At 40.3% G+C, this 18760-nt stretch overlaps 1 protein-coding gene across 3 annotated transcripts in view; it reads right to left on the minus strand.

Moving 5' to 3' along the window:
• The window catches only part of LRP1B (LDL receptor related protein 1B), a 742760-nt gene that overhangs the window by 42634 nt on the left and 681366 nt on the right, over positions 1–18760 (minus strand). For all 3 annotated transcript variants that reach the window (XM_083492761.1, XM_083492762.1, XM_083492763.1), the window contains 12 exons: positions 16860–16976; positions 15072–15191; positions 14682–14801; positions 13236–13352; positions 11119–11225; positions 9500–9629; positions 9214–9320; positions 8114–8246; positions 5668–5790; positions 3900–4022; positions 2580–2717; positions 818–952 (listed from right to left, as the gene is read on the minus strand). In XM_083492761.1, coding sequence (XP_083348887.1) covers positions 818–952; positions 2580–2717; positions 3900–4022; positions 5668–5790; positions 8114–8246; positions 9214–9320; positions 9500–9629; positions 11119–11225; positions 13236–13352; positions 14682–14801; positions 15072–15191; positions 16860–16976 — 1470 coding nt within the window. The remainder of the gene's footprint in view (positions 1–817; positions 953–2579; positions 2718–3899; positions 4023–5667; positions 5791–8113; positions 8247–9213; positions 9321–9499; positions 9630–11118; positions 11226–13235; positions 13353–14681; positions 14802–15071; positions 15192–16859; positions 16977–18760) is intronic.

The raw sequence follows: 18760 nt of genomic DNA on the forward strand, positions 1-18760 counted from the left end.
CACACAGCTTCCGGGTCATGTGGCTAGCATGACTAAGCCGCTTCTGGCAAACCAGAGCAGCGCACGGAAACGCCGTTTACCTTCCCACTGGAGCAGTACCTATTTGTCTACTTACACTTCGACGTGCTTTCGAACTGCTAGGTTGGCAGGAGCAGGGACCGAGCAATGGGAGCTCACCCCGTTGCGGGGATTCGAAGCGCCGACCTTCTGATTGGCAAGTCCTAGGCTCTGTGGTTTAACCTACAGTGCCACCCGTGTCCCTCATAGATTCTGGGAATCCCTGCAATTAAGCACCTTCATTTCTGGAAAATTTGTGGTATTATTTATTTAAATCTGTATCTGTTAAGGGGTGGGGAGGCATAACAAAGAGAGCCAAAAAGAATTTTGCAGGAGCTTAAAAACACACACAAAAATTATGGATGGTTAACTTCCTAGTTCAAAACAAAAGGTTTCGTTGTCATTAATTTCAGACCCCCAAAGTGGACATCTCATAACCATACTTGATTGTTATTTGTCAGCTGCTTCAGATTCATTGTAAATATATAACTTTGGACCTTTTTATTATTGAATTTCTGTTTTTATAATACTATTTTACTGGTTTTGTGTTGTAGCTCTGTTTCTATTATACTGTTCTACTGTTTTCAATTCATGTTTTTGTATACCACTTGGGGATTTTTAAATACTAAGTGGTTTAGAATGCTTTTGAATACGTAAAACAAAAATAATTGAAGGCCATCTTTTGACATTTAATGTTGCTATTCATTTTTATGGAATATTTTTGAACATAAGGATTTCAAAGCAGTTTCTACACAAATACCTTCACACTGCCAGTTCCTTCTGTTCCTTTGAAATCCAGGCTTACACTGACAGAAAAGAGGTGTTTTCGTTTTATTACAATATGCATCATCACCACAAGGGTTCACATTGTTTTCGCAGCTATATTCAGTTAAGCCTAAAAAGGAAATAACAAAAGATGCAAAATCAAATGGATTTTAGTTTATTTCCATGTTTGTTACAGAACATCCATAGCCATTGTCTTCATTCATAGCTGATGAAGAATTTTGTCTCCAAAGAAAGTCAGCTTTAATTTTTGTTTTGAAGTTAGCTAGTCCTGATATTGTATATGGTTGTATATACTGTAATGCCATGTTTCCAATCCTTCATGGTTTGCAGCATCGGGAATGAGACCCATGCTCCAACCCCCTCCTTTCCCATAATCAGCTTGGTTATTACTTCCTTTGATAAAGCCATTTTTGAGTGAGCCCTCAAAACCAAGTTCAGTTTGTATTCTACATACATACATAATTTTATTTTTATATTGCCTTTCCATAGCTAAAACCATGCTCAAAGAGGTTTACAATGTGAAAAAATACATAATTGCAAACAATGAACAAACACCCCAGTCCAATAATCTGTTCAGGTGCCTCAGTGTTTGGAGCTGGAGTCAGTCAGGGCCCTGTCCTCCCAAGCCAGGTGGGGAAAGACCTGCAAGGCATGGAGAAGGTCTTCCAGGACTCACAGCCAAGCTCGTCTAAGAATGTTTTCCCCATCTCTTACTGCCCAGAAGCAATTAAAAACACATCCCTTCTAGAAAAACCGTCACAATATTTTCCTCTACAGTTTTATTAAAATAAAAAAAGCAAACAAGAGATAGTGTCCAGGATGAACTTTGTAGAGCCAGTGTGGTGTAATGGTTAGAGTGTTGGACTGTGACCTGGGAGACCAGGGTTTGAATCCCGACTCAGCCTTGAAGCTCACTGGGTGAATTTGGGCCAGTCACCATTTCTTAGCCTAACCTACCCCACATGGTTGTTGTGAGGAGGAAACAGGGAGGAGAACTGTGTACACTACTTTGAGCTCCTTGGAAGACAAAGACGGTATGTAAATGTAATAAATAAATAAATTTCTCTCAAGGCTAAATGCAATAATGGCTCTTCCACACTCCCACTCATCCTGTTCCTGGAAAGCACAGATCTGAGAGATGTGCTGCTTCTCTGGGAAATCTGCTCCTTTCTGCTGAATCAGAACAAATATTAATCTGAGGAAAACCCAACTGATGCTTGCTCCAATTCAGCGGTAAAGAGTGGATTTTCCTGAATGAAAGTGGCAGAACTAGCAGCAAGGGAAGTGTGGGTGAGCCCTGTCAATGTATCTCATTCCCTTATTACATAAAGGACTGCTTCAGATTGCAGATTGGAAGCTGTATTTGCAAAAGGGAAGTGAGTTCTTTAAATCATTTTAATATAGATATTTATGTATTCCCCACATTTTTAACATACAATGCACTTTACGATCCTGATCAGCTAATAAATTAACAGGAGGAAGCAATGTCAACTTTGGCTCAGTGGCCACTTTCACATGTAAGCCAAACTCTGGTTTACTGGCACCATGTGAATGTACAGGCCCTTGGGTAAGGTCACAGGTGGTGTGCTCCTCTCCTAGCCGAGTTAAGATACTGTTTGGTTCATGCTAATTTAAATTCTACAAGATTACACATAACAGGTTCTATATAATATAAAAACATGTTCTTTTTTATTATTCTGAGAATGGCAAGCTTTCAACTTCTAAATCAAACTTACTTGTTTTGCAGCCTTGCTCATCTGAACCATCACCACAGTCATCAAATTGATCACACTCCAGTTCCACAGGTACACACCGCTTATTGCTACAAGCAAATTCATCCTTTTTGCAAGGCCTTGCCTTATATGTAGTTTTGTCTGCAAAATGTTACAAGTGAGCAATCAGATTTTTCTCCCTTTGATATTATTATCATTAATGGAATAAGTGCATTTAACAGTGAAACATTACCAATAAAAAAAATACTGTTTCCTGGCTATGTAGAGACCTACTATATACTTGCAGCAGCCCATGACACATGACAATCAGAAGATTTCCATTTCTCCCACGGGAGAATTCAGTATCCCAGGATGCACATGTGCATGCTACAATTGCCCAGAGAAATACATATTTCACACAACGGTGTCTGAACTTTCTGCTTCAAGAAGCGGCGAGAAAACACAAAACTGAGAGGATGGAGCTGTCTGAGTTGGCATACACTCCCCTACCTCATTTTCTTGTTTTCCACTTGGGAGACTAGCTTGGCCCTCATTGTCAGGATGTTTTCACTGAGTATCATGTGGAATAAGGAAGATGGAATATGCTGGTCTAGCCTATGGTCCTCCTGTGCTATGCCTACAAACAGCATTGAGTACTGCTGCACTGTGTACAATGTATAGGACACGAGACAGAAACTAGCAAAGGAGGTGGCTGTCGTTACCACACTGATGTTTTAGCTGCAGTCAGTTCTGCTACTCATTGCTTTAATTTCAGTTCTCTATTCCACTGTGAGTCAAGGCGTCACTCAGTGAACCAGACATGACTTGGACAGTACAGACTTTGGTACTTATCAGGGCAAAATGATAACAATGGTCCTATGAAGTCCAGGTGATCGTGTCAAAGACTTGGACTTTATGGGATATCCTTAACACGTAAGAGATGTTAGCATTTCACTGAACACAGTTGTTAGCCTTAGGGTTATATATTGTGACTGCCCTGATACCAACTTAGTCTGCATACAAAGCTCAGTTGGCAGAGCACGAGACTCTTAATCTAGGGGTCATTGGGCAAAGATTCTTGCATTGCAGGAAGTTGGAGGAGAAGATCCTTATGGTCCCTTCCAACTCTGATTCTATGAATATTATCCAATTAACTGCTAATGGTCCCATATAGCTTGTCCCATTACTTAAGAACATGGTTTCACCCTTGTAGGCCACCGAACCTATCAAGGACAATACACAACGTCTGTGCAGTGTTGATGACAAGATATAATCCACATATTTTCATAAATCAAATGAGAACTTTGGTCTTATGATAATCCAAAGGGGGAAAAAAATACCCACCACAATGGTCTTCATCTGAGTCATCACCACAATCATCAATCCCATTACAAATCTGCTCACGTCTCAGACAGACTCGGTTATTTCTGCATCGGTAAGGCCTTGTTGGGGGACATGGAAATTTTACTGTGAAAAAGGGAGAGAGAAAACTAATACTATAATGCTCATTATGTATGGAATGTATCCGCTTTGAATAGAGAGGCAAAAGTGATTACATGCCAGATATAACTTGGATTGTATCCAGCGATCCATGTGTGTAGTTCTGCTGTTGCAACGGGAGTTCTATTTGCACACTTCTACCCCACCCCTTTCTCAGGAGGTGGCCCCTTTCCTCCTACCCACCCTGGGGTGAGTTAGATGGGACAGGAGAGGAAGCAAAAACTCAGCAGTGGACACAGAAGTCTGTTGTACCAGAAGATTTAAGGGATTCAGCCCCTTAAACGTTTAACCAGGCCTTTATTATATGTATATACAGTGGTACCTTGAGTTACAAACGCCTCGGGTTACAAATGCTTCAGGTTACAAACTCCGCTAACCTGGAAGAGTTACCTCGAGTTGAGAACTTTGCTCCAGGATGAGAACGAAAATCATGTGCCAGCGGTGCAGCGGCAGCAGGAGGCCCCATTAGCAAATGCACGCCTCAGGTTAAGAACAGTTTCAGGTTAAGAATGGACCTCCAGAACGAATTAAGTTCGTAACTAGAGGTACCACTGTATTATGACTTTAAAACTGCAAGATTTAGGAGACAAGGTATTGCTGAAATGTTCTCACTTCAATGCTAGCTCAACTATCAAGAAACTCCTCTTGGAACGTTTGGAGGGACCATGCACCACTACTGTGTTTTAACTTGCTTCTTTCCAATGTAGTATTTGCAACGTTTACTATAAAGACATAGGCTGCAGACACACTATACCTTTAAAGCACCTTTGAAACACATACTTCCCCTCAAATAATTCTGGGCTCTTCTGTTTACCCCTCACAAGAGTTACAATTTCCAGCAGATCACAGAATTCTTTAAGAAGGAAAATGTGCTTTGAATGTGCTTTAGCAATATTGGGTGGAATTCAACATAGCGCTAAGTGGGGTATGCATGCGGGGAACAGGGTCACACAATGGGAATTTTCTACTGTTCCTGCTGCACACCCCCTAAGCCATTTTTAGAGAGTGGGGTGTTGGGATTACACTCTGGGCTATCTGCAGCCACTCCAGATCTCCGAGCGTCCTCTGGTGAGCATAGCTCTGGAAAAGGCACCCTCCTCTTCTCCAGGGCACTCCAGCAACATAAACCAACTTGATTTATGCACACTAGCCTTCTCTTGACACAGCAAAAGAAAGAGGCATCATGGTTCTAAACTACTATTTATTTACGCTATATTACACAGACACAGAATCATGACGCTCTTTCTCAACCAGCTCCGAGAAAGAACAGGCAAAAGTGAAAGCACATCACATAATACATACAGACAGGACTATATATCTGGTTCTCATGCTTCCTCTCAGACAGACTGTGTGATTTTCACTAATCACAAAATGCAGCCTCGGAGGAGTGAAGTTGCTAACATGGGGGTGGCTGGGGGGGGGATTACCATTGTGCAAGCAGACCTTGTTCTATGCACTCAACAACTGAGTTGAATCCTTCCCACAATGTGTACACAGTCATAAATACGTATGAAAACAAAACAAAACAAAACAAGTAACCAAGCAAAACACAAAACTGAGCAGTCAAAAGGTAGTCAAATCAACACACCATACTGTAGGAAATGAAACTTACCACATATTTCAGGGAGTTCATCAGAGTTATCTCCACAGTCATCTTCTCCATCACAAACCCAAAAATGCAGTTTACAGAGTGAATTGTTGCAAAGAAACTCATCCGATCTACATATATTCCCCCCTGAAAAACACGGAAAAACGAAAATAGTTTATACATATATTTTTATGCTTTAACTGGGTGTATAATGTGTCTGTTATTTTTCTATAGGGAAGCTGTTATCTTGTTGTTTGTTTGTGCATTTGGGGACAGATGTCTTGCTGTATGCCGGAGTCCTTTCTAATTCCTGGATCAAATAAGGATTCAATTGCCGGACGAGTCACCTGGTTGTTACTGTGAAGGACAGGCCAGAGATATGCATGTGAGCTGGAAGCTAGAAGCAGGCAGCAGCCTGGGCAGCTGACAGATGAAGCCATGCCTGATTTCTGCTCGGATCCTAGGCTGTGGATATGGGAGAAGCAAGATCTTGGAGTTGTTAATGCTGTGACTCCCTCCATTGTAGGCTCAGATTGTATATATACTTAAATAAACCGTATGTAATAAAGACACCACAGTCTCCGCTGTCCCTCATGCCAAGGAAAATGAGCCCTGGTATGTGCCTAGACCCGCTGGAATTTTACACTGCTTGGAGATTGGGGTGATGTCCGTTCTTTATTATCATCATCATCATCATCAACATCATCATACCACCCTATACCTGGAGGTCTCAGGGCGGTTCATAGAATAGAATAAAATAAAAATAAAAACAACAACCCAATAACCCCACCCCATATATATGATTCAGCATTGTGTTTTAATATATGGACTTGATTGATTGATTGATTGATTGATTGATTGATTGCTGCTGCCAATTGGAAGTGGAAGTGACATCAGTAGGGCAACAATTCTCAGCACCCAGTAGGAACGACCATTTACCACTCCTCCTATAAACCAACTCAGAACAATGTTGTGTTATCTGACGTAGAATAACCGCACAGGCACGTCAGACACCATTTGGGTGAAACCTGCTTTCGCACTACCACCGTAGTCAGTGGATGAGCACAATACGTTACAATAACTTTAAAGGCAAAAGAAAAAGAAGAATCTGTGCCATTTGCTGCTACATTTAGCTGTTAAGCCTCAATTCCCCCCAGAAAAACCATTAAATAAATTTTATCTGCCCCCACAGTTGAAAAAGACAAAGTCTCCCTCTCTACTTGCCACTTGCAAATGGGCTAGTGAACTGAGATGGGCATTTTATTTAAATCCTATTTTGAAGCACGTCATTTAGATAAAGTAGCCTATTTTCAATATGGTTTTATTTTGGTCATTTCCTAAATCTGATTTGCCTAAATATTCTAAAATAATATGCTTTTTTCTAAAATGAAAAATGAACTTAATAGAGGAAACAGAATTATAGATCTCAAAAAATAGGTGGGCTTAATGCAAACACAGAAGGATTGATAAAAGAACAAATCCAAAAATCAGCAGATAGTTTAATTATAAATACAGCCTTCACAGAGCACACACTTCAGAGATGGAAATTGGGATTATTCCTGTGATTGCCTAGGTTTAGGATGAACTAGATTTGTGAAAAGGCAGCCTCAATGAGATAATATTGCTCTATATTTTAAGGGATTACTACAAGTCATAATTCTTTTTTTTAAAAAAAAGGATATGGCTTTTCTGAACAAAATAGTGACAGTTACAAAAATGCCGTTGTGCTAACGGCCAAGGAAAAAGGTCTATTCTATTGAACAAAATGTGACATTCTGCAGGTTAAGGTAAAGGGGGTGGGAGTATCGTCAACCACCTCTGTTGCTACCAGCTTTTTCTCCTTTTGTGCAAGTTAGAGCACTTGAACATTTGCACAGCAACCTGAAAAGAGTTGAAGGCTGCAGTCATAAGGCCAAGTTGCAAGCTCCCCTTCAGTTCAACGGGGCTTGTGCCAATAGAACAAATGTAGTTCTATTGTAGATCCCCCCCCCCCCATGGTGATCTCTTACTCAGAGGCAGCCTGTTTTCCTTGTACATTCTTATAGCAAAATAAATAAATAAGGGCAAATAAAAATTACTTTGTTTGTATTAAGTCTTATGCAACACAATTTTACCCATATCTACTCTGAACCAAATCCCATTGAATTCAGTGGATTTTACTTCCAGTGTGTTTCGATTACAGCCAACTAAGCACTGGGGAGGTTCATTCTGGTTAAACATGCATAGGACTATCCTGTGGGCACAGATATAATGGCAAAAGAAAGAAAAAATAATTACAGTACTGACATGTTTTGGACTGTTCTCCATGCTCCATAGGACTGTGTTTTGTATTTTATTGTATTTTAATATTTTTTTGGAAGCCACCCAGAGTGGCTGGGGAAACCCAGCCAAATGGGTGGGGTATAAATTTATTATTATTATTATTATTATTATTATTATTATTATTAGGGAAGAACATAATGACTCTCACCTCTGTCACAATGTTGTTCATCACTGCTATCCACACAGTCTTGGATTCCATCACAAAGCCATCTGATAGGGATACAGTGGGCCTTATTTTTACATCGAAACTGATCTTCCTTACATTCTGTTACACAATCCATCTGTTTAAATACATTTATATGTGGCAGTATTTATAAACAAAAGCAACAGATTTATAGACAGACCAAGTAGAATTTGCCAAAACTGATAAAAATAATCCAAAGGTGGGTCACTTTTCTCTTGCTGACAAAAAAGTTACAATTAACACTGAATATAAATAACTACAAATGCAAACAACACCATTCTGAGTTATAAAGGAGGGGGCATGACATCGACACCTTTGCCCTAAAACCACTCCTTAGCATCCAAAGTTACATGAGTAGAAGAAGTGTGACTGTGCACTGGGCTTTTCCACCTCTCCAGCTTTCAAGCAAGACTTTTTGTGAGTATAGAAAGTTGAGACCTGGGAAAGAGTACAGGGGCTGGAGGAGGAAGGGGTATAAAAAGAAATGAAGGAGGGACCTATCTTGTGTGACTGGAAGTGCCCTTGCAGAAGCACAAAACACTTTTGGATACTGCTCAATAACTACCACCCAGCCCACGGAGCGCCACTGTTCTTATGAAATTCCCCATATTTATTTCTTTATGGATTTATAACTTGCTTTTTGACCAAAGCCATCAAAGTGGGTCACAATGTGAAAATGTAAGGATTAAATTGTTGCATCCTATTGCATATTGGTTTTTAAATGCAACAATTAAAACAGCAAACCTGGGCGTACTCAAGTAGTTGTCTGATCTTTCAAGCTCCTCAGACAAGAAATAGATCTGGTGAACCTCTGACATGAGGTAATTCCAGAATTTGGGGGCCAGAACTGAAAGGACCTTACAGCTATGCAAATCAATGAAAGATTCAACTACTCCATTATTGGGGGGAAATAGAAAGCCCAGTAATGACTGAGTTGTTTGCTTTTCTGTACAAGGAAACCTCTGGGGTAGAATGAAATTCCACAATATTTGCTACTTTAAATTCAAACTTCTAAATTTGCTAGCCAAAACTTTAGAGCAGGTCAAGACTAATTAACTGCGTACCTCATCAGAGCCATCAGGACAGTCATATTCTCCATTACATCTGAAAGATGCTGAGATACACCCTCCACTGGCACACACATACTCACTCGAAGAGCAGGTTGGAGATGCTATATCAGAAATATATTTGGCATTAGAGAAAGGCAGTGCACTGTAAACTTGGTATTTGGTAAAATCTGTATTTCTACAGAGTGGCATGTTTGGTAAGGGCAAAATATATTACTAACAGTGTTTTTCATTGCAGTTAATAATTCTCTTATTCCTCCCCCCCCCCCAGATAAAGATTTACCTGGTTCACAATTTTTCTCATCTTCCCCAAGAATGCAGTCATCGTGTCCATCACATTTCCACTTTGAGGAAATGCACTGACCATTGGAGCATTGAAACTGGTCTTTTAAGCAGCCAGAATCACAGTATCTCTGTCATAAACAAAAGAACGCAACCAATTGAAGTAATATACAATACAAAGTGCAAAAAGAAGATTATGCCTGGAAACGAACAGCATTTGTGAATTCTCCAGTAATAAAACAATCATTTCCAAAGTTATACAAAAGTAGCAGAAGTTATAAAATGGAATAGTAATCACAACTGGATAGCATGTATAGTAATTTGATTGAGTGATAGTCATGGACATTGCCACCTCAAATACGGTGACATTTTGCTTAAAGTACATTCAGAATTATCACTTCAAATATGGGCTAAAAATAGGGATATATGAAACCTTTCTTATTATTTTCTGTGATATTTCCACCTCATGGAAAATTGAGACTACGTGACAGGGCAGCAGCCAGATTTTTGCAAGGTTAGAATTTTCAGAACTCTTAACTCCAAAGTTACAAAGCTGCACACTAGTTTGGACCTGGACCGAAAAGGGATTAAGACGAGGTTTGATTATGCATTGAATCAAAGAACTGGATGGGACCCAAGGTTCATTTAGTCCAAGCCATTGCAGTGCAGGAATCTTAACTAAAGCATCCATGACAGACGGCCATCCAACCTCTACTTAAAAACCTCCAAGGAAGGAGAGTCTACCACCTTCTGAGGGAGTCTGTTCCACTGTCGAACACTCTTACCATCAGAAAGTTATCCCTGATGCTTCTGTTTCGGAAAAAAGCTCATAGCTTTTCACTTTAAAAAAAACAAAAAAAATCTTGCTGTTGGGCAGCAATACCAGGCTATTTTACTCATAGTTTGTGATACCAAGTGTTGGCAGCTTGCTTTTCCTCAATGGAGCAGGCTATGATGCCATTTTATTTTGTTGACTTCCTTTTGCACAGGTCTTACTGGCTAGTTGTTTCTTTTATTATAGTCCCCCCCCCCCCCCCCGCAAACTACTAACTGACTTCCTCAGTAGATCAGGATATTTCCTGCAATCTAGTTCAAAGTTAATTGACCCCAATTCTACAGTGTACCAATAACATGAAGAATTTTTGTGAGACCATGTTGACTCAACCTTACTTTCAACTTCCTAGAAATTCTTACATTTGAGCCTCCAAAGTCTTACATTTGAGCCTTTTCTTTAGGCAAAAACTAATACTAAAACTAATACTAAAACTGAATTTTGGCAGTATGTTCTTCTGTCCTATCAGTTACACATGTTAAAGGAGTGGGTTTGAAGTCATTTGCCACTCTTGCCATATATTTCTATAATGCCTTTGGATCTGCTTGCTCAGCAGCTATGTAGGGGAGGACCGGGACCAATGCTTGTAGATCCAAATCAAGTTGTTAATCCTGGATCTTACGTAGAGTATTGATCACATGGTTTTAGGTGGCGTGTGCATCAGTATATAAGCCCAAGCATGGATGTTTTGGGGGTACTGAGGTGGAAAAGGCACTTCACCCCCTGCTGCTAGTATCCCATCATATATAGGTGCTAAGTATCAAAACCAATCTCTTGCAAAGCCCTACCTCATCTGAGCCATCTGCACAATCATAATCACCGTCACACCAAAATCTTGCAGACATACAGTCTCCATTGGAGCAGTGAAAGTCTTTCTGAGCGCATGTTTGTGGTTCTGAAAGAAGAAATGTTTCAGATTCAAACTAAACATAAGTTAGAGAACTTTTTTCTTAGTTTGATTGAACTCTCCCAAGCTTACCCGTGATATACTAAGAACTGGAATCAGAACTGTTTCCTGGTTCCATTAATTTTGTGTTCTCCCTTTATATTATTTATAATGTTATACATCTGAGGGTGCTAATTGGGTTTAATAAATATTTGAATTTAATTAGAACCGGTATTTTAGAACCCATAATAGCTGGATTCATGTGTATTCAAGATGTGGGCTGGCAGCTGTTAATATGCGAAGAGTTAATTAACCTAAGCACACTTCCTGGGTTGTGTATTTGACATTGTAATCCTGTAGAATCAACAAGTCTAAAAGCTAATTAGCTGAGGTAATTTCCTTGTGCGGTGACCACCTGGGGATAAGCCATTTAGGTGAAACAAAAGAATGAAAGGGCAGATCTCATTTGCAAATGTGCCGGTTCCCTCCCTCTCTCAAGGGCTAAGTGTGAATAAATGTGAAAAGCTAATCCCTTTTCAGGCAATGAGTTTTAGGACATCAAAGGAAGGGCCTTCTCCTGGATTATAAAAGAGACCAGAATTTAGGCTATGGGGATTAGGGCTGGAGTGATGTAACCAGGAAGCTGGGTTGTGCTGGGCTTCTTGTTGTTGTTGCTATGGAATATTCTGGTGCATTTTGGGGTACTGCTGCTGTGAGCCCCTCCATTGGAAACTCCAGGTTGCATATATGTGTGTGTGTGTGTGTGTGTGTGTGTGTGTGTGTGTGTGAATAAACTATATATCCCAAAGACACTAGCCTCCATTGAGCCTTATTCCTGAAGGAAACACTAACCCTGCGTAAGAATGCCTGCAACCCCTGGAATCTTATGCAGCTGCTTGGCAGAGATTGGGGTGGTATGTAATAATATTGTAACATTATTATTATTATTTCAAAAAAATCCAGATTAAAAATGGGGGGGCATGCTCATACATATTTAAAATAAGTGTGCTTGAAATTCAGAAACTATTGATAAAAGGTATTTTACTCTTACATACCCGCAGAGGCTCTCCACTTTTTAGTTCCATATAAGAAAATATGCATTTTTAAAAAGGACTATTTTAACTATGAAAAGCTTCCCAAAAGCTTTTGATGTTACTACAATGTAGGCCAAAGTTTTAAAAAGAGGAGTGCTAATGTAGTGCTAAGGAGATCACTCCATCAGTTTGAGCATTTCTGCTTGTCTGATGGAATTATCTCCCTTCTTCTCCTCTCCCCCCCCCCCTGCACTGTTCTATGTATTCTCCTGCCCCCCCCCCATCAATTTGGGAAGGCATAGGGACATACGGGGGGGGGGGGGGAGGAAGGGGAAACCTCATCTTGCACAAGCTTCTGCTATTATTATTATTATTATTATTATTATTATTATTATTATTATTAATTTCATTTCTATACTGCTTTATAACGCTTTTCCGTGCGCTGCTCTGGTTCGCCAGAAGCGGCTTAGTCATGCTGGCCACATGACCCGGAAGCTGTACACCGGCTCCCTCAGCCAATAAAGCGAGATGAGCGCCGCAACCCCAGAGTCGGTCACGACTGGACCTAATGGTCAGGGGTCCCTTTACCTTTATACCGCTTTATATGTTAAGGGGGAAAAGTCCTCAAAGCAAGACTGGCTGATTGAATTTGGCCCCAAAGCTTTCTTTCACCTTTTTAAGCCATAGGAGCTAACAAACCAACACTGTGCACTTCTTGCTACTGCAATTAGCTACTGTAGGTGAGTTGACTTTACTTATTTCAACAGCTTATGCAAGTATTTCAAATACTCAAAAATTCAAATTTTGCTTCTGGAGTAATAAGGCGTGGTCTGACCAAGGCAGAATAGGTCTGGACTTGATACAGCCTAGCATTAGCTTTTTTTGTTGTAGCTGCATCATGCTGTTGACTCATGTTAAACTTATGATCCATTAAGACCCCTAGATCCCTTTCACATGTACTACTAGTAAGTCAGAAATTACTTACTGCAGTTTTCTTCATCAGAATTGTCACCACAATCATTTTGGCTGTCACACCTCCAGTGATCTGGAATGCAGTTGCTGTTCTTACATTGGTATTCATGAGGCCCACAAGTTTTTTTATCTGTAACCAAGACAGATACTGCTTTTATTCTAATAATCTAAGGTAGTTAAGCATTGTGAAAAATGCATGTCAGATCTATAGCATATTAAACTATGTTTCACTAGCAAAGGTACTGAATTAATTATCTGCTGCTATGTCAGAATGCATTTTATTTTTACCATATTATTATTTGCCCGAGGGTGGGGGATAATTATTTTCTTGGACCCAAACTTGGGTGTGGCTGATGGGAAAATCTGAAACATAACTTTTCACAAGAGGCACTTCTGCCAGTAGAAGGGAAGAAGCAATTTAAGATTCCCCCTCCCCGCTGCAGCCTCTTGTGCCCTCAGAAAACTTGCTTCAGGGGATTTAGCGATTGTCTAGAACACGCGGGTGGCGCTGTGGGTTAAACCACAGAGCATAGGATGGCGGTTCAAATCCCCACAACGGGGTGAGCTCCCGTTGCTTGGTCCCTGCTCCTGCCAACCTAGCAGTTCGAAAGCACGCCAAAGTGCAAGTAGATAAATAGGTACCACTCAGGCGGGAAGGTAAACAGTGTTTCCGTACACTTCTCTGCTTCGCCAGAAGTGGCTTAGTCATGCTGGCCACATGATCCGGAAGCCGGAAGCCGGCTCCCTTGGCCAATAAAGCGAGATGAGCGTCGCAACCCCAGAATCGGTCATGATTGGACCTAACGGTCAGTGGTCCCTTTACCTTTTAGAACAGGCATGGTAGCAGAGGGAGGATAGAATCAACAAAAAATCCCTCCCCTCCTCTTCCATCAGTGGGATTCTCCACTGGATGAAAACCCTTTTTCTGCATAGAAGGAGTCATTCTAATCTGAAATGATTCTAATATGAACTGACTTTATTACCACTAGTTGTGATGAAACACTTAATATTCTTGGGTTTTTTTCAGGACCCACTCTTTTCCTTGGTTTCAACTGTTTTTAAATAGCTGCAAATCACCCTGGGACCTGCTGGTGAATGGTGGGTAATAAATTTAGTAAGAATATTTTAAAAGTAATAATTCTTACAAGCCTTACAACAAAAATTGCTCCTGTACATGGTTACAAAGAGCTGGCATGCTCAATTCCATTCCCAATCTCACATGGTTTTTCATCCAAGAAGTAGGCTGTATTCAATGGACAATGAGTATGCTCAGTGGTCTTTGGGCTGTTGGCTTCTCTCACCACTTCATGATTTCTCTCTCTCTTTTGGTATGTCTGCAAACCCTGAATTCCCACCAAGCCTGCTGATATTTCACTCTTGTGCATGGGACATATAGTTTTGGCCACATACGGGCAGGCACTAGAGAATTGCATTTGCCAGTAGTATACAGGATACTCACCACAGTTTGCCTCATCAGACCCATCAGCACAATCAGGATCCTCATCACAAACCCATAGTTTAGAAATGCAGTGCTTTGTTGTTTTACACTGAAAATGGTCAGGAGAACAGCTGTTTTCCGCTTTAAAGAAAATGAGCTACTTTAAGTACAGAAACTGTTTTCTAACATTCAGAAATTCTAATTAAAACAATCAAAGCTGTTTTAAACTAGCTTTCTCTCAATTCTTCAAACAAACAAAAAACCCAAACAAAAAAACCCAATGTCTTATCTCCACTTCCTACATTATTCAAATTATATTATTCAAAAGAATTCACCAAAACAACAATGTGTATAGCATGTTTGACTGACCACAAATAATGCAATTTTGGAGTTTCTACGTAAGTAACTTACGACAATCTCTTTCATCTTCTTCATCACCGCAATCATCCTGTCCATTACACCTGAGATTTATTGGAATGCACTTTTGATTCTTGGTGCACTTGAATTGACCTGACAGGCAGACATGTGTATCTGAGGACAAACAAATAAGAAGCTTCAGGACAGAAAACTCGGGTGATTCTCATTTTATACTGCTCAGCTATATTACTGCTGTTTTGAATGCCTCATTATCAGGGCTGGTACCAGACTTCAGTGAGCACTCAGCAGGATGTTTGCAATAAGTTCCCACCTGGATCTCTACGTAGTGCTGCAACATGCTACTACTGGCACTGCTGCCATCACCATCACTGTATGTTGCCACCAGTCACTCATCTCACCTTGAACCAGACTGGACAAGGCAGGCAGCAACACCTGTTGCTACTGCATGCTGCCACAACTTTTCAATGGGAATCAAGCTGTTACTTGGTTCTGATTTGCAGTGCTTGGCATATTTGCTTACCTAAAAATCAACCATTATCCAAAATAAAGAGATTTGAGGTCAACTATTGCATTTTGGGTAATCATATTCGATATTAAATTGGCTCTTTGAATCTTGTTTGAACTGTTCATTAAAGTAATTTTAAGTTCAGACTTCTTCACGTTTATCTTACAAGCTGAAACTTTGCACATGCACACGCGCGCACACACCCACCCACCCGTTATTCCAAGTGCATTTTGAAATGACAAGCTGGCAACACATCATTACATCTCCTTCATGTAATTATGTTTTCCCTTCTCTATCACTCTTTTTCATTCCTCTTGTACATCAATTTTATCCAGGGTTTATTGCCAGACAGCCTTTTCACCAAACAAAGAAGAGTGTTTAAAGAGGTCACCGTTCTCTTGTAACTCTCCTGATAGCTGTTATCAGTCATCTTATAATAATATTAGAGTGATACACTCTTTGTAATTATCTTCCAACTTCTTAATGATTCTTAAGAGCTAAACATTACTGGCAGCCTAGTACTATTCAGAATTTTAGCTAGGGAAACTCAAACACCTGGATGCACAACAGCTGATAAAATGGCATATTCTTTATCAGTTAAAGAGACAGGCTTGTCCAGTTTTACAGATTTCTAGCACTGTATCAGATCTCTTTAGTACTCTTGTGGCAACAGTAAGTTATAGAAACACGAGGGCAATGAGGTTTCTCCTTCAGTTCTTAGAACGTTGTGCTGGGATATTTGTGTGGTTTCACTTTCCCCACACCTGTAAAAACCCTTGCACAGCACTTCTGCACCTTAAACAGGATTGTCCTCATCCTGGAGCAATAGCACTGAAGACTAAACCAGCCACTGGATAGGAGATGTGAAATGCTAGCAGCCCTTTTACAAGGGAACAATGAAGCTGAGGGAAGGTAAATTAGTAAGGAAGCATAATGAGAATATATAGAAGATTTGAGAAGATTGTAGAATGCAAAGATAAATGTAATGTCAGAATGTAGAGGAAATCGAGTAGGGGTGGAGGGAAGCAGGGGGAGGGACAAAAGAATATTATATTTGATTGATTGATATATGTGGGGATGGGGAGTAGCTCTGGTATATTTGTATTGTGATGTAATATGGAAAAACCATTTTAAAAAGAAAAGAAGCCGGAGCACAGTACATGATGCTGTGCTGCAGCTGATAAATGGTAGACTATAGCATCAGATTCTCTAAAAAGCTTTTTCTTAGATTTCATTTATTTCAGAAAATTTATATACCACTTGATTGTAGGCAACAACAGCAACCTCAAAGCAGTCTCATGCCATATAATGCTTACCACAATTGAGTTCATCAGAGTTGTCTCCACAGTCATTCTCTCCATCACATATAAATGCTGGTAAAACACAGAGTCCAGTTCCACACTGAAATCGCCCAGGCTGGCATTTAAATTCAGCTGGAAAAAAGAATAAAGTGCTGAACAGCTGCATTTCATGGTAATGAGTTTTTTAAAAAACAGCAACAACACAACAGCCTTTCATAGCATTTCTAGGCTTATGAAAAAGCTATCATATATTTGTTTACTAATAAATAGATATGTAAAGTGTCTATCTCTTAGTCCAAGTACGTTAATGAAAATTTTCCATTATAAGTCAGTGTTTTTTTTAATCAAATGCATATAAAATGTTTTGCAATTAACATGAATGCATGCCTCTACTCTGTAATTTTTAAAGCAACGTGAGAACTATCAGAAACTGGGTGATTCTAATTGCTTCTCTTTCCTCAAAGAAGCAATTAAATGTATTTTCTCTTAGCTGTACTAAAATTGTTTCAGCCAGTTGACTCTCTGTTTACAAATTCACAGCTACACCTTTCTCCCACAACTATATGACGTCCAAGCAGGAGAAGTGGAAGCTAATTGGCATGAAAGCTGAATTTCTCAGCAACTGTAAGCTGTGTGATTTCCTGCATTCTGATGTTCCTCAGGACATCAGATTGCAAGTACAGATCAGCAAAATGACTGCATTCAAACTACTTAATGCACCAGTACTTACTGTGAAGCACAAATACCTTCTGAATCAAAACAAGAAACAGTACCAGCTAAAATAAGTACAATGGTACCTCGGGTTAAGAACTTAATTCGTTCTGGAGGTCCGTACTTAACCTGAAACTGTTCTTAACCTGAAGCACCACTTTAGCTAATGGGGCCTCCTGCTGCTGCCGTGACGCCGGAGCATGATTTCTGTTCTCATCCTGAAGCAAAGTTCTTAACCCGAGATATTACTCGTATTTTTTGCTCTATAAGACTCACTTTTTCCCTCCTAAAAAGTAAGGGGAAATGTGTGTGCATCTATCTCAGAAGCCAGAACAGCAAGAAGGATTGCTGCTTTCACTGCACAGCGATCCCTCTTGCTGTTTTGGCTTCTGAGATTCAGAATTTTTTTCTTCTTGTTTTCCTCCTCCAAAAACTAGGTGCGTCTTGTGGTCTGGTGCGTCTTATAGAGTGAAAAATACGGTACTTAACCCGAGGTACCACTGTATAGTGAAAAATCACCTAAACTCAATTTGAATTGACCCACATGTATAAATATACCTATACACAGCAGCAATCAGTGTGGCTGAGTGGCAGCGCTCACTCTTGACAGCTGAGTTGCTGCTGCTTATGGAAAGGAAGAATGAGGCAGCGTTGGCCCAGTAAAGATGTGCCAGCAGGAAAACCAGATTGGTTACACCCAGAGCTGTCCTATGCATGATGCAAGGCAAGGTGACCGCCTCAGGTGGCAGGACCTGCAGGGGCAACAGATGCCAATGTTTATCTTTATTCCTTCTTTGTTCCTGATGTCAGTCTTCACTCCCTCTTCCCTTCTTCCCTAGCAGGGAAGGGGGTGCCATTTTGTAGTTTGCCAAAATGCCATGGGGCGACCATGGTTCTACGGGTGTGTTAGAACAATGCCATCTTCCCTGCTGCTTTGCTGATCCACTACATACTCTTTACTGGCGGACAGCATTTGGTTGTTGCCTAGTAACTGCCTGACAGACTTCCAACATAACTAGATGAGGGAATACTGTTAATTGTATGGTAAGAAAGTGACCTGCTGAGGATCCTGTTTTGCTTCTGCTGTTGCACTGGAGCTCTAGGAAGCTTTCAAGCTTGCTGATTAAAAAAACTACTGGCCTAGTTTATTTAAAAAATTGAGAATGAAGAGATTTGAAGAGTGTGTACCAACCAATATAAGCCAT

Source organism: Podarcis liolepis (assembly GCF_965112155.1).
Source record: "Podarcis liolepis genome assembly, chromosome: 1".
In the NCBI taxonomy this organism is placed as follows: Eukaryota; Metazoa; Chordata; class Lepidosauria; order Squamata; family Lacertidae; genus Podarcis; species Podarcis liolepis.